At 56.1% G+C, this 16,724-nt stretch overlaps 1 protein-coding gene across 2 annotated transcripts in view; it reads right to left on the bottom strand.

Moving 5' to 3' along the window:
* The window catches only part of Mapk8ip1 (mitogen-activated protein kinase 8 interacting protein 1), a 17,886-nt gene extending 1,162 nt beyond the window's left edge, over positions 1-16,724 (bottom strand). Inside the window, exons 1-11 of one of the 2 annotated variants that reach the window (XM_005364134.1) lie at positions 16,576-16,724; positions 6,477-6,582; positions 4,210-4,512; positions 2,763-2,844; positions 1,795-2,604; positions 1,582-1,657; positions 1,040-1,212; positions 707-816; positions 435-551; positions 226-296; positions 29-127 (exon numbers count right to left, since the gene is read on the bottom strand). In XM_005364134.1, coding sequence (XP_005364191.1) covers positions 29-127; positions 226-296; positions 435-551; positions 707-816; positions 1,040-1,212; positions 1,582-1,657; positions 1,795-2,604; positions 2,763-2,844; positions 4,210-4,512; positions 6,477-6,582; positions 16,576-16,673 — 2,045 coding nt within the window. In that variant the 5' untranslated portion in view covers positions 16,674-16,724. Of the gene's footprint in view, positions 1-28; positions 128-225; positions 297-434; positions 552-706; positions 817-1,039; positions 1,213-1,581; positions 1,658-1,794; positions 2,605-2,762; positions 2,845-4,209; positions 4,513-6,476; positions 6,583-7,563; positions 8,062-16,575 lie in introns of those variants that run through there. The other variant, XM_005364135.3, reaches the window with a different exon arrangement.

The following is a 16,724-nucleotide window of genomic DNA, read 5'->3' as shown; positions in this document are numbered from 1 at the left end:
ACACACACACACACACACACACACTTACCCCACAGACTCTGCCAGGGCTTTGGTGGAGTCTTCGGACACAAAGACATGGCAGGCAAACCGGTGATCAGCAGGGTGCTTGGTGATGAACCCAAAGTACCTGTGGGAAGGCAGGCATGTGTGAGACAGAATTCTTACCCTTACCCCTGATGGCCCAAGCCTAGCAGTGGGGCTCTTCTGTCTGCCTCTTCCACTTACTTGTTGTTCTTTGGATGGTATCCACAGAAAGAGATGTTTTTTAGCTGGAAAAAGTGGCTACATTTATTTCCCTACAGGAGGGACAAGAGAAACAAGACAGTCAGCTTGCAGGGGAAGCAGGCAGGAGGGGCAAATAGGGAAAAGGTGGGCACACAGGGAGGGGAGAAGCACGTAGGGCAAAGGGCTGGCTGGGGCTTGAAGGAAGTCACCTTGGCCTCCTGAGCATCATCGGCTTTGACACCTATCTTGACACCCCTGACACTGATCTCAAGGACACAGCTGGAGGGTGGGTTAAAGTGCACGGTGAGCCGGCGGGTGGTGGCAATCTGCACAAGGGACAGAAACACAGGGAAGCTCTGTGTTTCTCTCTGGATCCCTCACATCACAGCACCGCCTCCAGACCCCTGTCCTTTTCCCCAGCAGAGGGGGCTGGCTGAGGATCGGTGTCCCCAGGAAAAAGCAAGGAGTCAGATTTGGGTACCTTTTGCATAGCGGCACAGAGGACATCATTGCCCTTGTGATAAGGAACCTGGACGGAGCCCAGGAACTTCACCCGGAACTGGTCAGTCCAGTCGCTGTTTTTGGCAAGGGCTGGAAAGCAACCATACAATAAGAGAACCTCAGCATGGGGCTCAGAGCCAAGCCAAGAAGGGAGAGTGCAGCCTGTGGGACAGCGGGGGTGCTACTTGGCAGAACTGAAATGACCTCTGCCCGCCTCCCTGGTTAGCTGAGACCTGGGGTGCGTGTTCACTAGCAGCCAAGTTTGGTGGGGAGATGCAGGGGTGGGTGGGACCAAACTGGAGGGAAGTACTACCTGCCATGTGCTCAGGTTCCTTGGTGACCTCAATGGCATAGTAGGCAGGAAACACACCTCGGGCTCCTGTGCGCATGTTATAGGCCTCGTACCAATAGTCTTCTGCCTGCAGCTCCACCAGCAGAGGGTCATCCACTTCTAGCTCAAGTTCGTCTTCATGTCGAGGAACAAACCTGTCCCCAAGGGCATGTGAGGATCATCGGGGTTCTTTAGCCAGACCCAGCCTGGGACCCTGAGCCGTTGACATTTGCAAAATGCCCATGTGCCTGACACAATGCGGCCCCCCAGGGACACATGGCACTCAGATAAGCATTTGCTACCCAGGATTTCAGAGGCCAGGGAGGAAGACAAAATGGGGCACAGATTCTTTGCAGGGCAGGCAGCTCTGGCCCCTAACCAGGTTCAGCGCACAGATCCAGATTCCTCATAACACCTCATCATTTTGTCTCTAAGCTGAGTTCCTACAAGGGGATACTGTCCCCCAGCAGCTGAAGGGATGCCAATGATGGGCTGGCAGAGGCATGGGAGGGGGCAGCCCTCACCTGAATATGGCCCGATGGGATTGCTCATGCTCCTGCCCGTTGATGACACAGGAGAACAGCCCGAAGGACTCGGCACCTGTAGGAAGTCATAGGCTGGAGGAGGTGGCCTCGGCTTAGGGCAAGTAGAAAGCTCTGGCCTGCTCTCAGACAGACTATGTGCCATCTCAGCTTTCCCTGGCCAGAGCCCCCACCATCCCCTGCTCACTGACTCACTGGAGGAGCGAGAGCGGCCACTCATGAAGACGTTCAGAAACTTCTTCGAGAAGTGCACATCAGGCTCATCTGGCGAGGAGTCCTCTGAGAGGCAGGCGGGCGGCCGGGGCTGAGGAGCCTCCTCATACTCCTCCCCAATGGCTGACTCGTAGGGCGAGGACGCAGAGGCACAGTTGTCATACACGGTGGCGGAGTCGCTCTCGTCGCTGTAGTCTCCGAAGCATGGCCGCAGGCTTACCAACTCAAGCTGCGCATGCTCATCCACCACCAGCGTGTACTTGACTGAGTCGTAGGACAGGGCACTGGTGTCCGAGCTCAGTGAGGCCCGTGGAGGCGGGGGTGGCTCCCGAAGGCTTTCCCGCCACCCTCCTTGTGGCTCTGCTCGCTCTGGGGATGACAGGCAGTTGAAGCCCTCATCCTCTTCACTGATGGAGGGGTGTGGCCGTCCTGCAGTTGCCGAGTAAACTGCTGGGTCTGGATCTGAACTAACTGACATCCGGCTCTCCGTGGGTGGCAGGAAGGAGGAGGTGGGCTCTGCAGGGTCTGGGGGCCTCTGCACTGGGGTCAGGTAGATCTCCTCAGTTGCCTCTAGCCGCACGTCTGCCTGATAGTGGATTCGGTCTCGATGGGAGTGGCCCCGGCCACTGGGTGCAGTGGCAGGAGGACCACTCGGAGGTGCCATCTGAGTGGCGGCGCTGCGGCGGCAAGGGCTGTCGGTGGAGGTGCCTCGATCCTTGGTGGGAAGAGGGCTGCTCTGGGGTGGCAGTTCATCACTCAGGCAGATGTGTTCATGTGGCGGTGTCTGCTCCCCTAGAGGACAGACAAGTTGGTACTGAGAGCCAGACCCACTCCAGACAACTGTCCCTCCTCTTCCCTCTGCAGCCAGTCTCTGGCTCCCGGGTGACCTCAGCCCAGGTGGGCCAGGTGAGGACCGCTGGGTCTCTAGCTCAGGGAGAAGCCTCACTTACCTGTCTTGAGAGGGGAGGATGATCGAGACACGCGGTCCTGCCAACTATGCTTTTTGCCTAAAGAATTATTGTTCAGCGTGTCCTGTGTAGAGGACAAAGGGCTCTTATGCAGAGGCAGCCAGCAGTGCCCGGCACTGGGAGGTCCTGGGCCTACCCCCATCAGGCCACCCCATCTGGCCTTGCCCAAGGCCTCTCTGTCAATCTTCCCCTATAGCAGGCAGGATGGGAAATTACCGCCCTCCCCCAGGCCTGCTGGCTTAGAGACAACCCTCAAGAGATGCAGTAGTGGGTGCTGGCCAGTGTGGGTGCTGAGGAGAGGAGCGGTGTGTGGGGGGGAGCAGCACAGCCCCCACAGGAGAGTCAGACAGCACCCCAGACACTGAGGGAAGGACAGGGTGACGGACTCAGAAACCTGGGGTCCAGCAAAGTGGTGGGTGCAGTCTGGCACAAGGAAGGGTCTCCCCAGAAGCTGGCCTGTGGGCCTGGATGAATCACTCGAACCATAACTCCATAACACTCACCCCCACTTCCCCCCACGTGACTAAGGAATGGCAGTCCAACTTCCTGGATCTCCCAGAATGCTCACACATCCCACATCCTTAGCCTCCTGGGACCCCTGAGCAGGGCTCTCCACACACAACTTCCTGGATCTCCCAGAATGCTCACACATCCCACACCCTTAGCCTCCTGGGACCCCTGAGCAGGGCTCTCCACACACAACTTGCGCTCCCTCTCCAGGGAACACCATAAGCAACACACACATTCATGAGTTGAGCTGCCAGAGTCCATGCCAGAGGATTCTGGGAAAGGGAGCAAGCTCTTCCCTGAAGCCCCTGAACTATCCACCTTCCCAGCTCCTTCCCTCCCAGTACCTCTCCTGCCTAGGCAAACAAGACAATGGGTCAAGGCAGCCCTCTTTGGCATCCAGCCACCTGCCAGGGGCCCTAGGTCCCCAACTCAGTCAAACAACTCCATGCCCCCCGCTCCGTTTCTAGTGTTGCTTTCTGGAATGCTCAGCTGCTGAGATGTCCAACTGGCTGCAGACCCTGAATTCCCACTCTGGCTTAATCCCATTTCAGATGCTCTTTTCTCCAGGCGCTGTTGCTGCCCCAACCTTCACAGAAGCCCCAACCCAAAGATGACCTTGTCACAGCCGGGGGAACCCAGCTCCTTTGTTAGGTCCCTGCAAATCTCTCCACTGGAATCCCTGGCAACACCTTCAACCCTTTCCAGGCTCCACACCCAGCCAACCGGACAGACTTCTCAGGACTTTCCTGCCCCTCGTCAAGTCCTTCCTCTGGCCCTCCTGCAGAAAACCTATCCTTCCCCAGGCACCGTGACAGGGTCCTCGATCCCACCACCAGCAGAGCCCACCCACGCCCCTCCATCTTCCCTGTCCACCCCGGGCGCCGCCCCCTCAGCTCTGCCCCGCCGAGATGTGCCTCACCTGAGACCGCGGCACCTGCGGGAAGAGGTTGAGGGTGGTGGGCCGCTTGGGCCGGTAGGTGTCCCCGCTGCCGGTGCCCGGGCCCTGGCCGTGGCTGCGAGGCGCCGGCTCCTGGCCGGACTCGGCTTTGGGAGGCCCCACTCCAGGCCGTTGGGCGGCGAGCTCGTCGTCGTCCTCCTCGTCGTCCTCGGCTCCGGGAGTGTCGCCTGCTGCGTCGATCAGGTCCATCTGCAGCATCTCCGCCTGCAGCCGGCTCCCCGCGTTGCCGCTGCCACCCGCAGACAGCAGCCCGGCGCGCGGGGGCTGCGCGGCGCGGACGGAGGGGAGTCAGGGGCGGGGCCTTAGGCGCGGGGGAGGGGTCTCTCGGGAAGGGCGGGTCTGATGCCGCTGTGCCCCGCCTCCTCACCGGACGAGTCCATTTCGCGGCCGCGAGGAGAGGAAGACAGGGAGCCGAGCAGAGACCCGAGCACTAGACCGCTCCCCCGCGCCCCTCAGCGAGGCCGCATTCCCAGGCCAAAAGTTCGCCCACGCCTCTCCGCTCCCACGGTCCCCCCCTCCCGACTCCTTGCACCCTCCCGTTTCCTTGGCAACGGCCAGTGACCTCACCCGGGTGGTAAGCCGAGCCCAGCGTGAAATCACCACTGTTGCCATGGAGACCTAGGGGTCGCCCAGGAATTCCGGCCCCAATAGGGATGGGTGAGATAACTGGCGTTTGAAGGGGCCATTGAACCAAACTGGGAAAAGTGCTGTTAGCCAGGTGAGGAAGATTGCAGTGGGGACTGGAGGTCCTGACTGGACCCGAAGATGGACTCTGAGGGAGGGGGCGCTTTCCCAGTCAGGTCAAACCTGCACACTTCCTCATCCAACCGTGCCTTTAGAGCCCCAAACTATTTGCTACTTTCATTGTTGTCACTAACTCCTGGCACCTTGGACAGATCCCCTGACTCTTCGTCCCCCCCCAAGAGCTGGCTGGGCCAATGCTCCAGGTTACCAGAGAAGACACTGTAAAGTGTGCAGGGAAAGTCGCTGAGGCGTTGACTAGGCTCCCACCGGGGGATCTCCCTAGTTAGTCTAGCACTACTAGGGTAGGGTGGAGGTGTCTCTTGCTAATTGCAGAAGACCATCTTGAAAGCCCTGCATGTGGGGACAGTTTCAAACTCCAGAACAGGTATGGGGTCTTAGAGAAGTTGTGACCCGCTCTGGGACCACTCCCCAAGCCCAGAAAAAAATGGCTTCTGCCTTCATCCTTTCTGGCCTAGCCGGGAGATACAGGATTGGGTATGGGGTCGGAAAATGGCTTTCCTTTGCCTTGAAGGTTTTTTGCTGAGACAGGGTTTCTCTGTGTAACAGTCCTGGCTGTGCTGGAACTCACTTTGTAGACCAGGCTGACCTCAAACTCACTGAGATCTGCCTGCCTCTGCCTCCTGAATTCTGGGATTAAAGGAGTACGTCACTGCTGTCCGGCCTTGCCTGGAAGTTTCTAAAAGTGCTAGGGCAGCAGGAGGTCAACACTAAGACAGATGCCCTTCCCTAGCCACACCACGGCTATCTAAATGGTACCTCTGGCTACTAACTACCTGGTTAGATCAAGTGATGGGCTCTGACACCTGACCCGGTGCAGCTGCCTTCCAACAAGCAAGCCCTTGGTTTGTGTTCTGACAATGGAATGGGGATTCCCATCTATCCCGGGTACCCTGGCACTCAGAAGGACAGGAGGCAGCCTATCACTATGGTAAAGGCAAGACACGCAGAGCAATACCAATACTGGAACAAGCCCTTGGCAGGCACCACTGAGAGCCCAAAATGTTGGTAGTGTGGCCAGGGTGGTGCAGTGGTGGCCATGGCCTCAGGGGCTAATCCAGCAGCACCTTGGCTGCCTTCCCTGCCCCAAAGAACTGCAGATTTCTACCAGACTCCACCCTGTACTGTTGCAGGCCTCTGCCAAGAAGCTCCTGAAAGGCCCCTCCCTTTACTCTGGCCCTTACTGCCTCTGTCCTGCATCTCAAGCCCTCCTGCGCACTCGGGGGCTCTCTCTCTCTCTCTCTCTGAACAAATGAAGGAGCAGCTCCCTGCTATAGCACTGACATACAAAACAGTAGGATTTTGGATTGAGTACCCAAGATGTACCAAACATTATACTAGATGCTTACGGCGTTGTTAATTCTCTTTTAGTGGTGCCACACATACCCGGAAGCTCCTTTGTAACTCTAGGGGTACTTTTGTCCCCAGTCCCCAGCCCACTCAAGACTCTCCAGACCTAGCCTTACCCTGAGGGACAGTGTGTCTTTGCACTGAAGGCTGATCCCACACTCATCAGTGATCTCTGAAAGGTCTTCATCCTCAAACTCCTCCAGACTGATGTCGTGGGTGAGCCTGGTGGGGACAGAAGCCAAAGTTACAACCCAGGGGGTCTAAGCCTCAGCTAAGCCTGCTGCTATCTTCCTCTTCCCAGGGGAAGCCTCTGGAAGGCAGGTGACAGCTTCCAGATGGAGGATTGTCTGTCTACAGCAGTTGCAGAGGAAGGATCTGGGTTGGAGCCAAAAGGCATTCCACCTAAGGTGGCGAAGGAGGCAGCTCTAGGTTCCTCCAGCATCACCGGATGGGAGTTCTTCATCCGGCTGCCAACCAGAAGGCAGTCCTAGAAGACCCAACTGTCCAGAGCTGGGGCTCTGTTGGAGAAATGTCTCCATGGCCGAAGCAAGTGCCAAGGCTAGTTCAACCCCAAGAAGTACCCAGAGCAGAGAAACCTTTGCACTCTACAGTAACAAGAACCAAAGGGCAACCAGAAGGCACAATCGGTACCTCTTTCTCTCACTCATAAAAATACACACCCTTGAGCCAGGGTAATAGTGAGGGGACCCTGGGATCGGCCTGTTCTAAGAAAAACTGAAGCTTGGTCTCCAACCATACAATCTCATCTGGTGCAAGGATCCTGAGTAAGTGGGGTCAGGGGAGGCCTGGGCCTGGGCTTGTGACAGCCCACAAAGAGTGGTCAGAACACGGGCACCAGCACACTCGCAGGCTTCTGGCAGCCCAGCCAGTCTGTGTGCCCACTGTGGGGACTGCCTGTCCCCTGTAACCCGCTCACCCTAACCCTGGCACTCTGTCTGGCTTAGTGTAAGTGGGACATCTGGGGAGTTGGAGAAAATGTCTGGGCCTTTTCCCAGAGACCAGGAGATTAGGCACAGAGCAGAGGTACACAGCTCAGCCAAGGTCACCCAGGAGAGGAAGGGCGGGAGCAGCTCCCAGAAACCTAGAAGACTCACACCTTTGCCATCTACCTCACTCAGTCATTGAGCACCTCCGGACTGACTCACCCCTCCCCCACCCTGAGGTCAGCCCCCAGGACCCTACCAGCGCTCCCACTGATCCTCCAACCAGCTGTCATTGTCTGGGCTTGAATCCATCTTCAGCACCAGCTGCATGGAGAGCCCTGCCCGGCCAGGGGGCTGCGGGGCTCCAGGACTGCCCTCTCATGCCCAGAAGAATGGGGGGGTCAGAGCTCAAGGCAGGGCTGGGGCTCCTGGCCTCCACCAACTGGGCCTGCCTTTCTGCATCCGGTCGGCTGCAGAAGCCTGGGGAGCTCATTAAAAATAGATGGGCCGGAGAGGAGGCCGCAGCTGCCGACCCGGGCCCCAGCCCCAACTCTTCCAGGCCCAACCCTCAGATGCGGGCAGCTTTCTCCCTAGGCGGCCCGACGCGCTGCGATGTCGCCGCCTCCCCCGCGGGATCGGGTTACTGCAATCAATGCTACTGGCTCCACCTGCCCTTCCCATGCCCCTGTCGGGGGCTGGAGTGACCCTCCTCCCAAGGCTAGGCTTGTAAGCAGACGGCAGAAATCTGTTTTTTTCCCCCTCAAAGCCAGACACTGATCGGCTTTAAAGGGCCAGCGCCACACTCAGGCTGCCAAATGGGAAGATGGAGGGGCTTCCAGAGTGCCCCAAGAATGGACACCCGAATCTCCACAGTCACAGGCTCCGCCTCCACACAGTGTCTGCCAGGCTTCTGTAAACCCGCCCAAGGCCAGGGAGGTCGGGTCTAGGGACGGGCGCAGGCGCGGGGAGACAGTGATGACCCCTTTGGAGCTCCCTAATAGCAACTGCCCTGGAAGATTCTGACCCCAAGGGTAACAGGTTTCCAGGCATGGGGGTGTGGTCGCCAGCTGGTATGGAAGTAGTGTGTGTGTGGGGGGGGGGGGGGGGGGAAGGACGACTGGTGAAAGCCCAGAGAGCTTCCTCCTCAGTTTGCCTCTTGGATCTGTGGCTAACCTTAGGTGCAGCCTGCCAGTGAGGTGTGGGACTCAGGCAGCATGGCCGTTCTTGGGTCCCACTGGGCATCTTCTCTGAAAGTGTCCTCGGATGTCCCAGCTCTGCTGGTGTCCTCAGCACACACCTGTCTCCCTATTACCAAGCCCTGGTCCAGTTCCTGCATCCACCAGGCAAAGAGGTGCCCTTGCCTGCTGGCCTCAGATTCGCTACACCTGTATTGCCCTTCTTGTGTCCATGAGGCAAAATCTCAAGGGACACCACCATCTCTTCCCTCCCAGGCTCTCTGCAAGGGGAGACTGCAGCCTGTGAGTAATTACCTATTTACTGAGCCTTGCTCCTCAAGTATGGGTACTAGGCCCCAACAGCACCCAACCTTGGACTTGCATGGTGCACGTGACAGGCCCTCAAACTGGGCATGCCACAGGAATGTTCAGGAAAACCGTCCTCTAGGGAGTTTTCCTAGCTCTCTCAGAGGGCAAATGTTAAACTCTGCTTGGAGCCGGGCGATGGTGGCGCACGCCTTTAATCCCAGCACTCGGAGGCAGAGGCAGGCGGATCTCTGTGAGTTCGAGACCAGCCTGGTCTACAGAGGTAGTTCCAGGACAGGCTCCAAAGCCACAGAGAAACCCTGTCTCAAAAAACCAAAAAATAAAATAAAATAAAAATAAAAAAATAAACTCTGCTTGGATGCAACAGAGATGCCCTACCCATCCTAGAGAGTTGAATGGAGTGCACCTCCCTTGGCCCCCATCTGGACTGGGTGCTCCTGGAGAGCAGAGCCGGCGGGGGTGTCATGTACACACTATACATGCCAGGTGTCGGCCACAGGACAGCCTCCGTCTCTGTCCTTCTCAAGCTGAAGGGTTTGGAGTGCAGCTGCAGGATTCTATATGGCCATACATGTGTCTCTGTGTATCCATGGCCCCTCATCATGGCTGAAGAGTCACTTCCCTGAACAACAGGTCTGAGTGGGGCCCGGCCAGGTGAGGGCACTGAGTTAACTGGACAAAGATAAGAAGAGCCTGGGCTAGGGTCAGGAGTCTTCCATTAATCCTTAGTTGCCTTGAGGGTGGGGGTGGGGTTGCCTTTTCTCTCTCCTGAATTTACACAGATAAGAAGTCCTAGGGCATGATGTGTTTCATCCATTTAAAAATCTCGCTATCATTACCCTTGTCTTCCTTTGGGGTGATTCTTCTAAGCAGGGTGGGATGGCAGAATGACCCTATGTCAGGCCTGGTATTGAGAGCAAACCCCCTCGTCTTCCAAGACACCACCAATGGGGCCACCAACCTTGCTACATGTCTTTACCACCTTGGGATAGGGTTTTGGACCATCTCACAGAGAAGGCCCCCTAAGGCACATGTGTAAGCTTCGGTTTCCTTTCTGCCTGCCACCTCAGGATGAGAGGGAGTGCCTGAGTTACAGAGTGTGGGGAGGAGGCCACTGCCAAAGGAGGAGAGGCAGGGCTGGCCAAGGGCTGCCCTCTGTTGGCACCAATGGTCTTAGTCTCCCAGGCAGAGCCAGGAGACACAGAACAGAAGGGGCCTGGCAGCTCTGTGTTCAGGGGTACCAACAGTGAGGCAGAGAGGGCTGGAAGGCAGGAGGTCCCTCCTGACCGTGCCTAAGGCATTTTCTTGGGAATCTGAGCCCTGGCCTGGGCAGTGGCACAGGAGTATAACAATCACGCAGCCCTGAGGGGTTCTCAGCTTCTTAGAAACACAGCACAGCCACGTTTGGTGGTCCTACGTCCGAGTGTGGTCACTGGATGCTGCAGTGACCTTGGCATCTGTCTTCCCGCAGTTCAGACCCTCTTGCGAGGTGGCTCCCAGCAACACCTTGTACAGGTTCTGGCCATAACCACACCCCACACTCCCCACACTGTCCTGGACTAGGCTGAGTTCTGCAATCCTGCTCAGGATTCTCATGTGGCTTCACGCTGCCCTGCCGCCTTGGTTCTCTTGTCCTAGCTCCTCTGTGCCGCAGGTCCAGCTGGTCCTCACTTCCTCATTTCTGCAACCCAGGAACAGGCTGAGGCGCTGTACCCAGGAAGGGAGAGCCAAGTACAGCACTGAACGTTCATTGACTAAGGCCAGGTGCAGGCTGTGAGAAGCCACACTTGAGCGTGGTCTTCCAGCTTCCTATCTACGTAGAAGAGACTAGTCATGGTGCCCCCGCGGGCTTCTTGTGATAGAGTCCACCGGATATCCAGGGGTCCAGCCAGTTCTGGCAGCCATAAATCTTACAGAGCTGGCTCTCAAGAGGTCCTGAGGGAACCCCACTGTCTAGCCTCCTGCCCTACCTCCACAGGGCACTTGCCTTCATGGTGGCTCTTAGCCCCGCCCAGTGGAAGTTGTGGAATGACTGAAGCTTTCCCTTTGGGTTTAGGACCCATGCAGGCCCCTCACTAGGTCAGGATTTCGAATAAGCATTGAACAAACTACAGCAATCCTGGACCTTTACATTCCTGCCTCACAAATGTCTAGGCGAGTTCCCTTTAGGATCCAACTTCCTGTGTTCTCAACAGAGCATCTAGGGCAGGCCATCTGGACCTCTGGGAACACAGCCCTGGCTGAATCTGGAAGGCAGGGTAAGCCAGGTTCTCAGGGTACCCTCATCCCCCGGCCAGTGGACCAGTAGTCTGGCTGCTTCTTGATCTAGAATTAATTCCCTTCCATGGTGGAGTCACTACCACCACCAGCAGCAGCAAAATGTCAACCAAAGAAATGAGTTCTTCCACGGGACAACCCCCACTCAGGGTTAACCTGCTAAATTTGTCCAAAGTGTTCAGGGATATGTGGCAAGGATTCTGTGAATAGTGGGGTGACTCAACTTGGATGAAACACCTCCAAACATACAATTCCACATGTGGGAAGCCCTTACACACAAAAAGTATATGATGTTGTGTGGGGTTGGTACTGCGGACCCAATTTGTAGAACCCTTTAGGCACCAAGCTAGATCTGGGTTGCTAGAGCCATGGAGGAGAGTCTAACCCAGAATGGGGTAGGAAGAGCAGGGCAAGGCATTCCAGTTTATGCATCTTCTGAAATAAACATTATAGAGTCTGTGTGGGAATGTGGAGAAGGACAACCAATAAAATAAGCAGAAGGGTAGGCTGAGCCCGGAGACAGCTCCACCCATAGAGTGTTTGCCTCACGTGCCATGAGGCTCTGTGCTCGATCCCTAGCACATACCCGCAACCCCAGCATTGGGGGTGACAAGAAGAGGATCAGGAATTCAAGACAAGTTCCAGGCCAGTCTGGGTGACACGAGACACTGTCTTTTAAAAAGATGGGGCTTAGATGAGGGGAGGCAGGCTGGATGGCCCATGGCTTCTCTGGGAAGACACAAGACCCCCAGGAACGGGAGTTGTGGGGTGGGTGAAATCTGATAAGTTTGCCTTTGCTTTGCTGGGCAAACTTCTGGCTCTATCCCCCACATCCTAGCCCCAGACTCCTAGTCTCTCCACTGTCAGTTTCTTGAGGGTGACGCCAGGAGCTAGCCTCAGTCTCCTGAACTCACCCCAGCCAATGCAAGGTGTGCAGACACTAAATGAACACTTTTAGATGACGGAGGCCTTGGCTGCCTGGTTGGGGAGGCCCGAACACAGCCAGCACTCAGTAGAGGTTCCCAGAGTTGTACATGAATGTGAGCAGGGCCAGGGGACAAAGATGACATTCTAGAAGACCCCTGAGCAGGGGCCGGGTGGTAACACAATTTATAGGAGTGTTTAGTTCCCAAGGCAGAATTAGACTGACATTTCCCAGGAATCCAGAGATGCAAATGAGGGCTCGGATGCCAGAAGTCTGGAGTAAAACTCCCTCCCAGGCTACAGGTGGACTGTGTAAGGCTGGCCGTCTCCTCTGGTCTATACCACAGGTTCACCAGGAGCTAGGCCAGAAGCAGCAACTGACATTCTGCCTCCTACCCTCGGCATACATGGTCAGTGGTTCCCAGCCTGGCTGCTGGGCCACCTTTCCTCCACCATCTCCGGGTGACGGCCATCTTCTCGAACACTAGGACCATGGTTCTAACCCAGTACCACCTGTCCTCCCCTAAGCGCCACACCCCAAGCCAACCATCCTCTTGACTCCACAAACTGGGTCACAGAGATCACCAGTCTGAAGTCTGGAAGATGCTAAGGGGACTGGACCACTGCCTGCCTAGCTTGGATCTCCCGCGGAGCCCTGGCATTGTGTCTTCTCCAACCTCTGACTAAATTCCTCCCTTCCAGTAGGAGGATCTGGTGTGTCCCATCCTCTATCCTGTCCCCAGGCCTTCTCACCTGCCTGCAGGAAGAACAGAATGGCTGGTCTCCCGCCTACCTGTTCACCCTGTCCAGCAGCCAGAGTGAGGGCAGAATATTCACCTAGGCCAGCAGGGACCAGTTAGGGCTGAAGAGTCCAGCATCCTAACACAGCCTCCAGCTTCCTGCACAACTTTGCTCTCCACACTGCCAAACAGATGTCACCCTGCATGCTGTTTTCCCAGTGTACCTTCCTCCTCTGTGAGGATTGCTTGACCTTCTCCTGTGGGATCTGAACCTACAGACCACCACACTTGGCCTATGTGGGAAGACACTGTCTGTCTCTCCCTACACTGTTGCCTGCATGGGGATCAGACCCATGTCAGGACCTCCCATGCTGCCCTCCTGGTGAGCCTGACCCATGAAGGCCGTGCATACAGCTCTGAACAGGGGTAATGAGCCCCTGTGCTGCTGCCGTGGCCGTGCATACAGCTCTGAACAGGGGTAATGAGCCCCTGTGCTGCTGCCGTGGGCGTTTCTCACGCCCAGGCAGTGCGGGAGGGTCAGTAGACACCATACAGGGACTCTGGGTCCTTCACTCCATCCCAACTGTCTCACCAACTTGCTGTGTATTCTTTTTTTTTTTTTTTTTTTTTTTTTTTTTTTTTTTTTTTGGTTTTTTGAGACAGGGTTTCTCTGTGGTTTTGGAGCCTGTCCTGGAACTAGCTCTTGTAGACCAGGCTGGTCTCGAACTCACAAAGATCCACCTGCCTCTGCCTCCCAAGTGCTGGGATTAAAGGCGTGCGCCACCACTGCCCGGCGTTGCTGTGTGTTCTTGGGGAAGTCACTGGCCCATGTTTCTACATAAGAGATTCCCTGGACCGGTTTTCTTTTCTCATTTCATTTCCTTCCGCAGTGGCAGAGTTGGAGCCGAGGCCCCTCCAGCACACCAGGCCAGCACTCAGCCCTGCATCATACCCCAGCCCTGACGAGTGGATATGTGAGGTCTCCCTTCTCCACATGAATGCCCCTTTGTCCTGCGGGTCCTTCCACTTGGGAGGATTGTTCTGTTCCACCCCTTCATTCCACACGCCCAATGGATCCATTGTGTTATGCTCCAAATTCTCTCCCCTAAAGTTTCCTTTATGAAGAGCATGGACCAGTTAAAAATATCTTTTTGCTATGCTGTAAGTAACTCAGTAACTTATACACATGATAATCCAAACATAAGAAGCCAAATGGTACCCAAACAGGTAAAGCAAAAAACAAAAAAGTTCTCGCTCCACCCTGGATCCAGACAAACCACTAGGGACCAGATGGAAGATTTCTATAATCAGAAAAACCACCAGAACATACTCATTAAATTAGCTTCCAACAGGCACTCCCTCTTTCCAGTCCACACACGCTTACCCCTCCAGAGGTGCTCCCCAGGATCCCAGGGCTCTCCCGTTTGGTGGCAGAGCTGAAATCAGACTTTCTGGGTTCACATCAGCTCCACTACCCTCTATGCCTTGGTTTCCTCATCCGAAAGCAGGGGCAATACTAGCCTGTCCATGTGGTTACAGGAAGACACTCTTGTACACAAAGTTCTTAGCATGCTCCTTCCCCGAGGCCGGTATTCACAGTGCTCTGCTCTCAGGGAGCAACGTGACCAGGACACCTAGCCTTAATAACACGCCTGCTCTAGGCAGGGTAGTGGGGACAGCCACGTGTAGACATGCAGTACCTACACATTCCAGAAGCTCACAGTAGCGTGCACACACACACACACACACACACACACACACACACACACACGAGTTCTAGGACCATCCTGAGCAGAACCTAAAGAAGACATTTGGAAGAACAAAGACTTAAGGACTTAAGGCCCAGTCTTGGAGCACACAGCTAAAAAGAGCAGTTGAACTTAGAATCCTACCAAGAGTCACAAGACAGCATAACTGCTCAGGGTTGGATGGAGCTGGACCACTGGCTGCTTAGGTGGGACCAGAGAAAGGGCAATGGAGCTGCTGAAGTAGGCAGCAGGCCATGCAGGGCCCAAGCACTGCCCAGTATTCTTCCCATGAGCTTGCTGTGTCTCACAGGCAGGCCAGTGTTCTGAAGAGCCAGCTCACTCCTCCACCTCTTGGTACACTGTTGTCCTCACTCCCCATAGTCCAGATTTGGTCGCAGAGTCCCTTGCTCCTCCTCCTCCTCAGCTTCTCAGTTAGGCCTATGTACTACAGAGTGGGGGTGTGAGCCGTCCTAAGCCAGAGGTACGGCCTGTAGGGAGGGGGAACTGAGCAGGCTCAGACCTGGTCTCAGGGTCCAGTCCTGACCCAGTTTCACTTTTCTATGGTCCCTATGCTAGCCCCTCTGCCCTCCTTGTTTTCCAATGCCTCAGCGCAACAAAAAAGCAGACCAAGGTCCGCCCTCAGGGTGGTTGTGAAGGCCCAGTGGAGAAACGCTTTGACAGAAACAAGCTGTGCAGGCCCCTGTCAGTGTGCACAGCTAATGTTGAACAGTGACTTCATATGTGCTATCTATCATCTCCTTCCCAGGCTGGAATCAGTACTAATTTAGCCTACTCAACAGATGAGATCAAAGAAGACAAAAGCATGCTTGGTTCAGGCAGTAAGAAAACAGCAGAGCTAGGATTTGAACCCATGTCCCTCACAGTGAATTTTTCTTGCTCTGCAAAGTTCTGACCTGCTTTGGAGAATGGAATTCTTAGTCCAGAGGCTGCAGCCCTCCAGCCTTCCTTCAGGTCTAGAACCTTCCTCTGGCCCCCTCCTTCTGGTTCTCTCATCTGGGCTCAGAGCCTTCTTGGAGGACTCGGGCTGATTACATGGTTTGAGATCCCAGGGGGTCTCTGCCTACCTGAGGATGTGGGAGCCAGAGACCCCATCGCAGTTGATGAGTTGGCGCCAGAACCCAGCTGGGGCCTGGCTGGGGCAAGGGCCCCAGGAGAGAGAAAGGCGCCTGCTCCTGCCATGGGGAAACAATGAGATATTTCTCAGCTGCTTTCTCCTAGATTCTGGAGCTGTGACATGACACTCTTCTTCCTCACTCCGACTCTCTCTCCCTCTCCCCGCACCTCTCTCTTTCTCCTTTCTCTGTCTCTGGCTTGCTTGTGTGTGTGTGTAAGCGAGGGTGTGTGTGTAAGAGAAGCCATCATTGACCCAACACATTACTCCTTATGTCTCTGACAAATTTACCTGGTCTGATACCAGATTTGAGGGTGGATAGAACCAGGTCAGGGTCCTCAGTATCTATCACAGTAGGGACTCCCAACGGTATCCTTGGATATTCACAGGCAGATTCCCCTCCCACAAGCAGTTCCACTGGTTGAGGCCGATCCTTCTGCCTATACAACTGACCAGGTGGGAGCTGCCCAAATTCAGAAGACCTTGCCCACGACAGCCCAGCAATCTGGCCAGGCAAGCTGGGGGAGGGGCTCACGACTCGCTCCTCAGAGCATCAAGGTTGTTACTTGAAAGAACTGGGGCCCATGGACCCCAACCCCTAGTCTGCTCCCACCTTGGGTAAACCTTGTGTAAAGTCTGGGCGGGTTGCTGCACCGGGAATTCCATTCAAACCCTAAACCCATTCTCGGCGCCGAGGTAGAGGGGAAAGGCGATCTCAGGTCTCTGCCCCAGATCCATCCGAGCATCCAGCCCCAGGACATGGAACGGTGAAGGAAGATGCGGGGGAAGGTAGATAAGCGGTGGCCACAACCTGGACCAACCTGGGTTGCAGGGGTTGGTGGCTCGACCAGGAAGGAAGTGAAGTCGCCCTCGGGTCCCCCCCCCCCCAGGGATTCCGAGGCTTCAGGCCAAACCGAAGGGCGGGGCGCCCGCGGCCGCTATCCTCACCTGAAATTGGGAGGCGACGCGATGTGCAGTCCCAGGAATGGGGAGGCGGCTGGCGGGGACGCGGCGCCTCCGCCCAGGCCGCTCTCTCGCTCCGCCATTCCCGGGCGCAGCCCTGGCCATCCGGGCGAAGCGCGGCGCGGGAGGCAGCG

The sequence above is a fragment of the Microtus ochrogaster genome (genome assembly GCF_000317375.1).
Source record: "Microtus ochrogaster isolate Prairie Vole_2 chromosome 14 unlocalized genomic scaffold, MicOch1.0 chr14_random_1, whole genome shotgun sequence".
In the NCBI taxonomy this organism is placed as follows: Eukaryota; Metazoa; Chordata; class Mammalia; order Rodentia; family Cricetidae; genus Microtus; species Microtus ochrogaster.
This window is presented reverse-complemented; position numbering and strand designations above follow the sequence as displayed.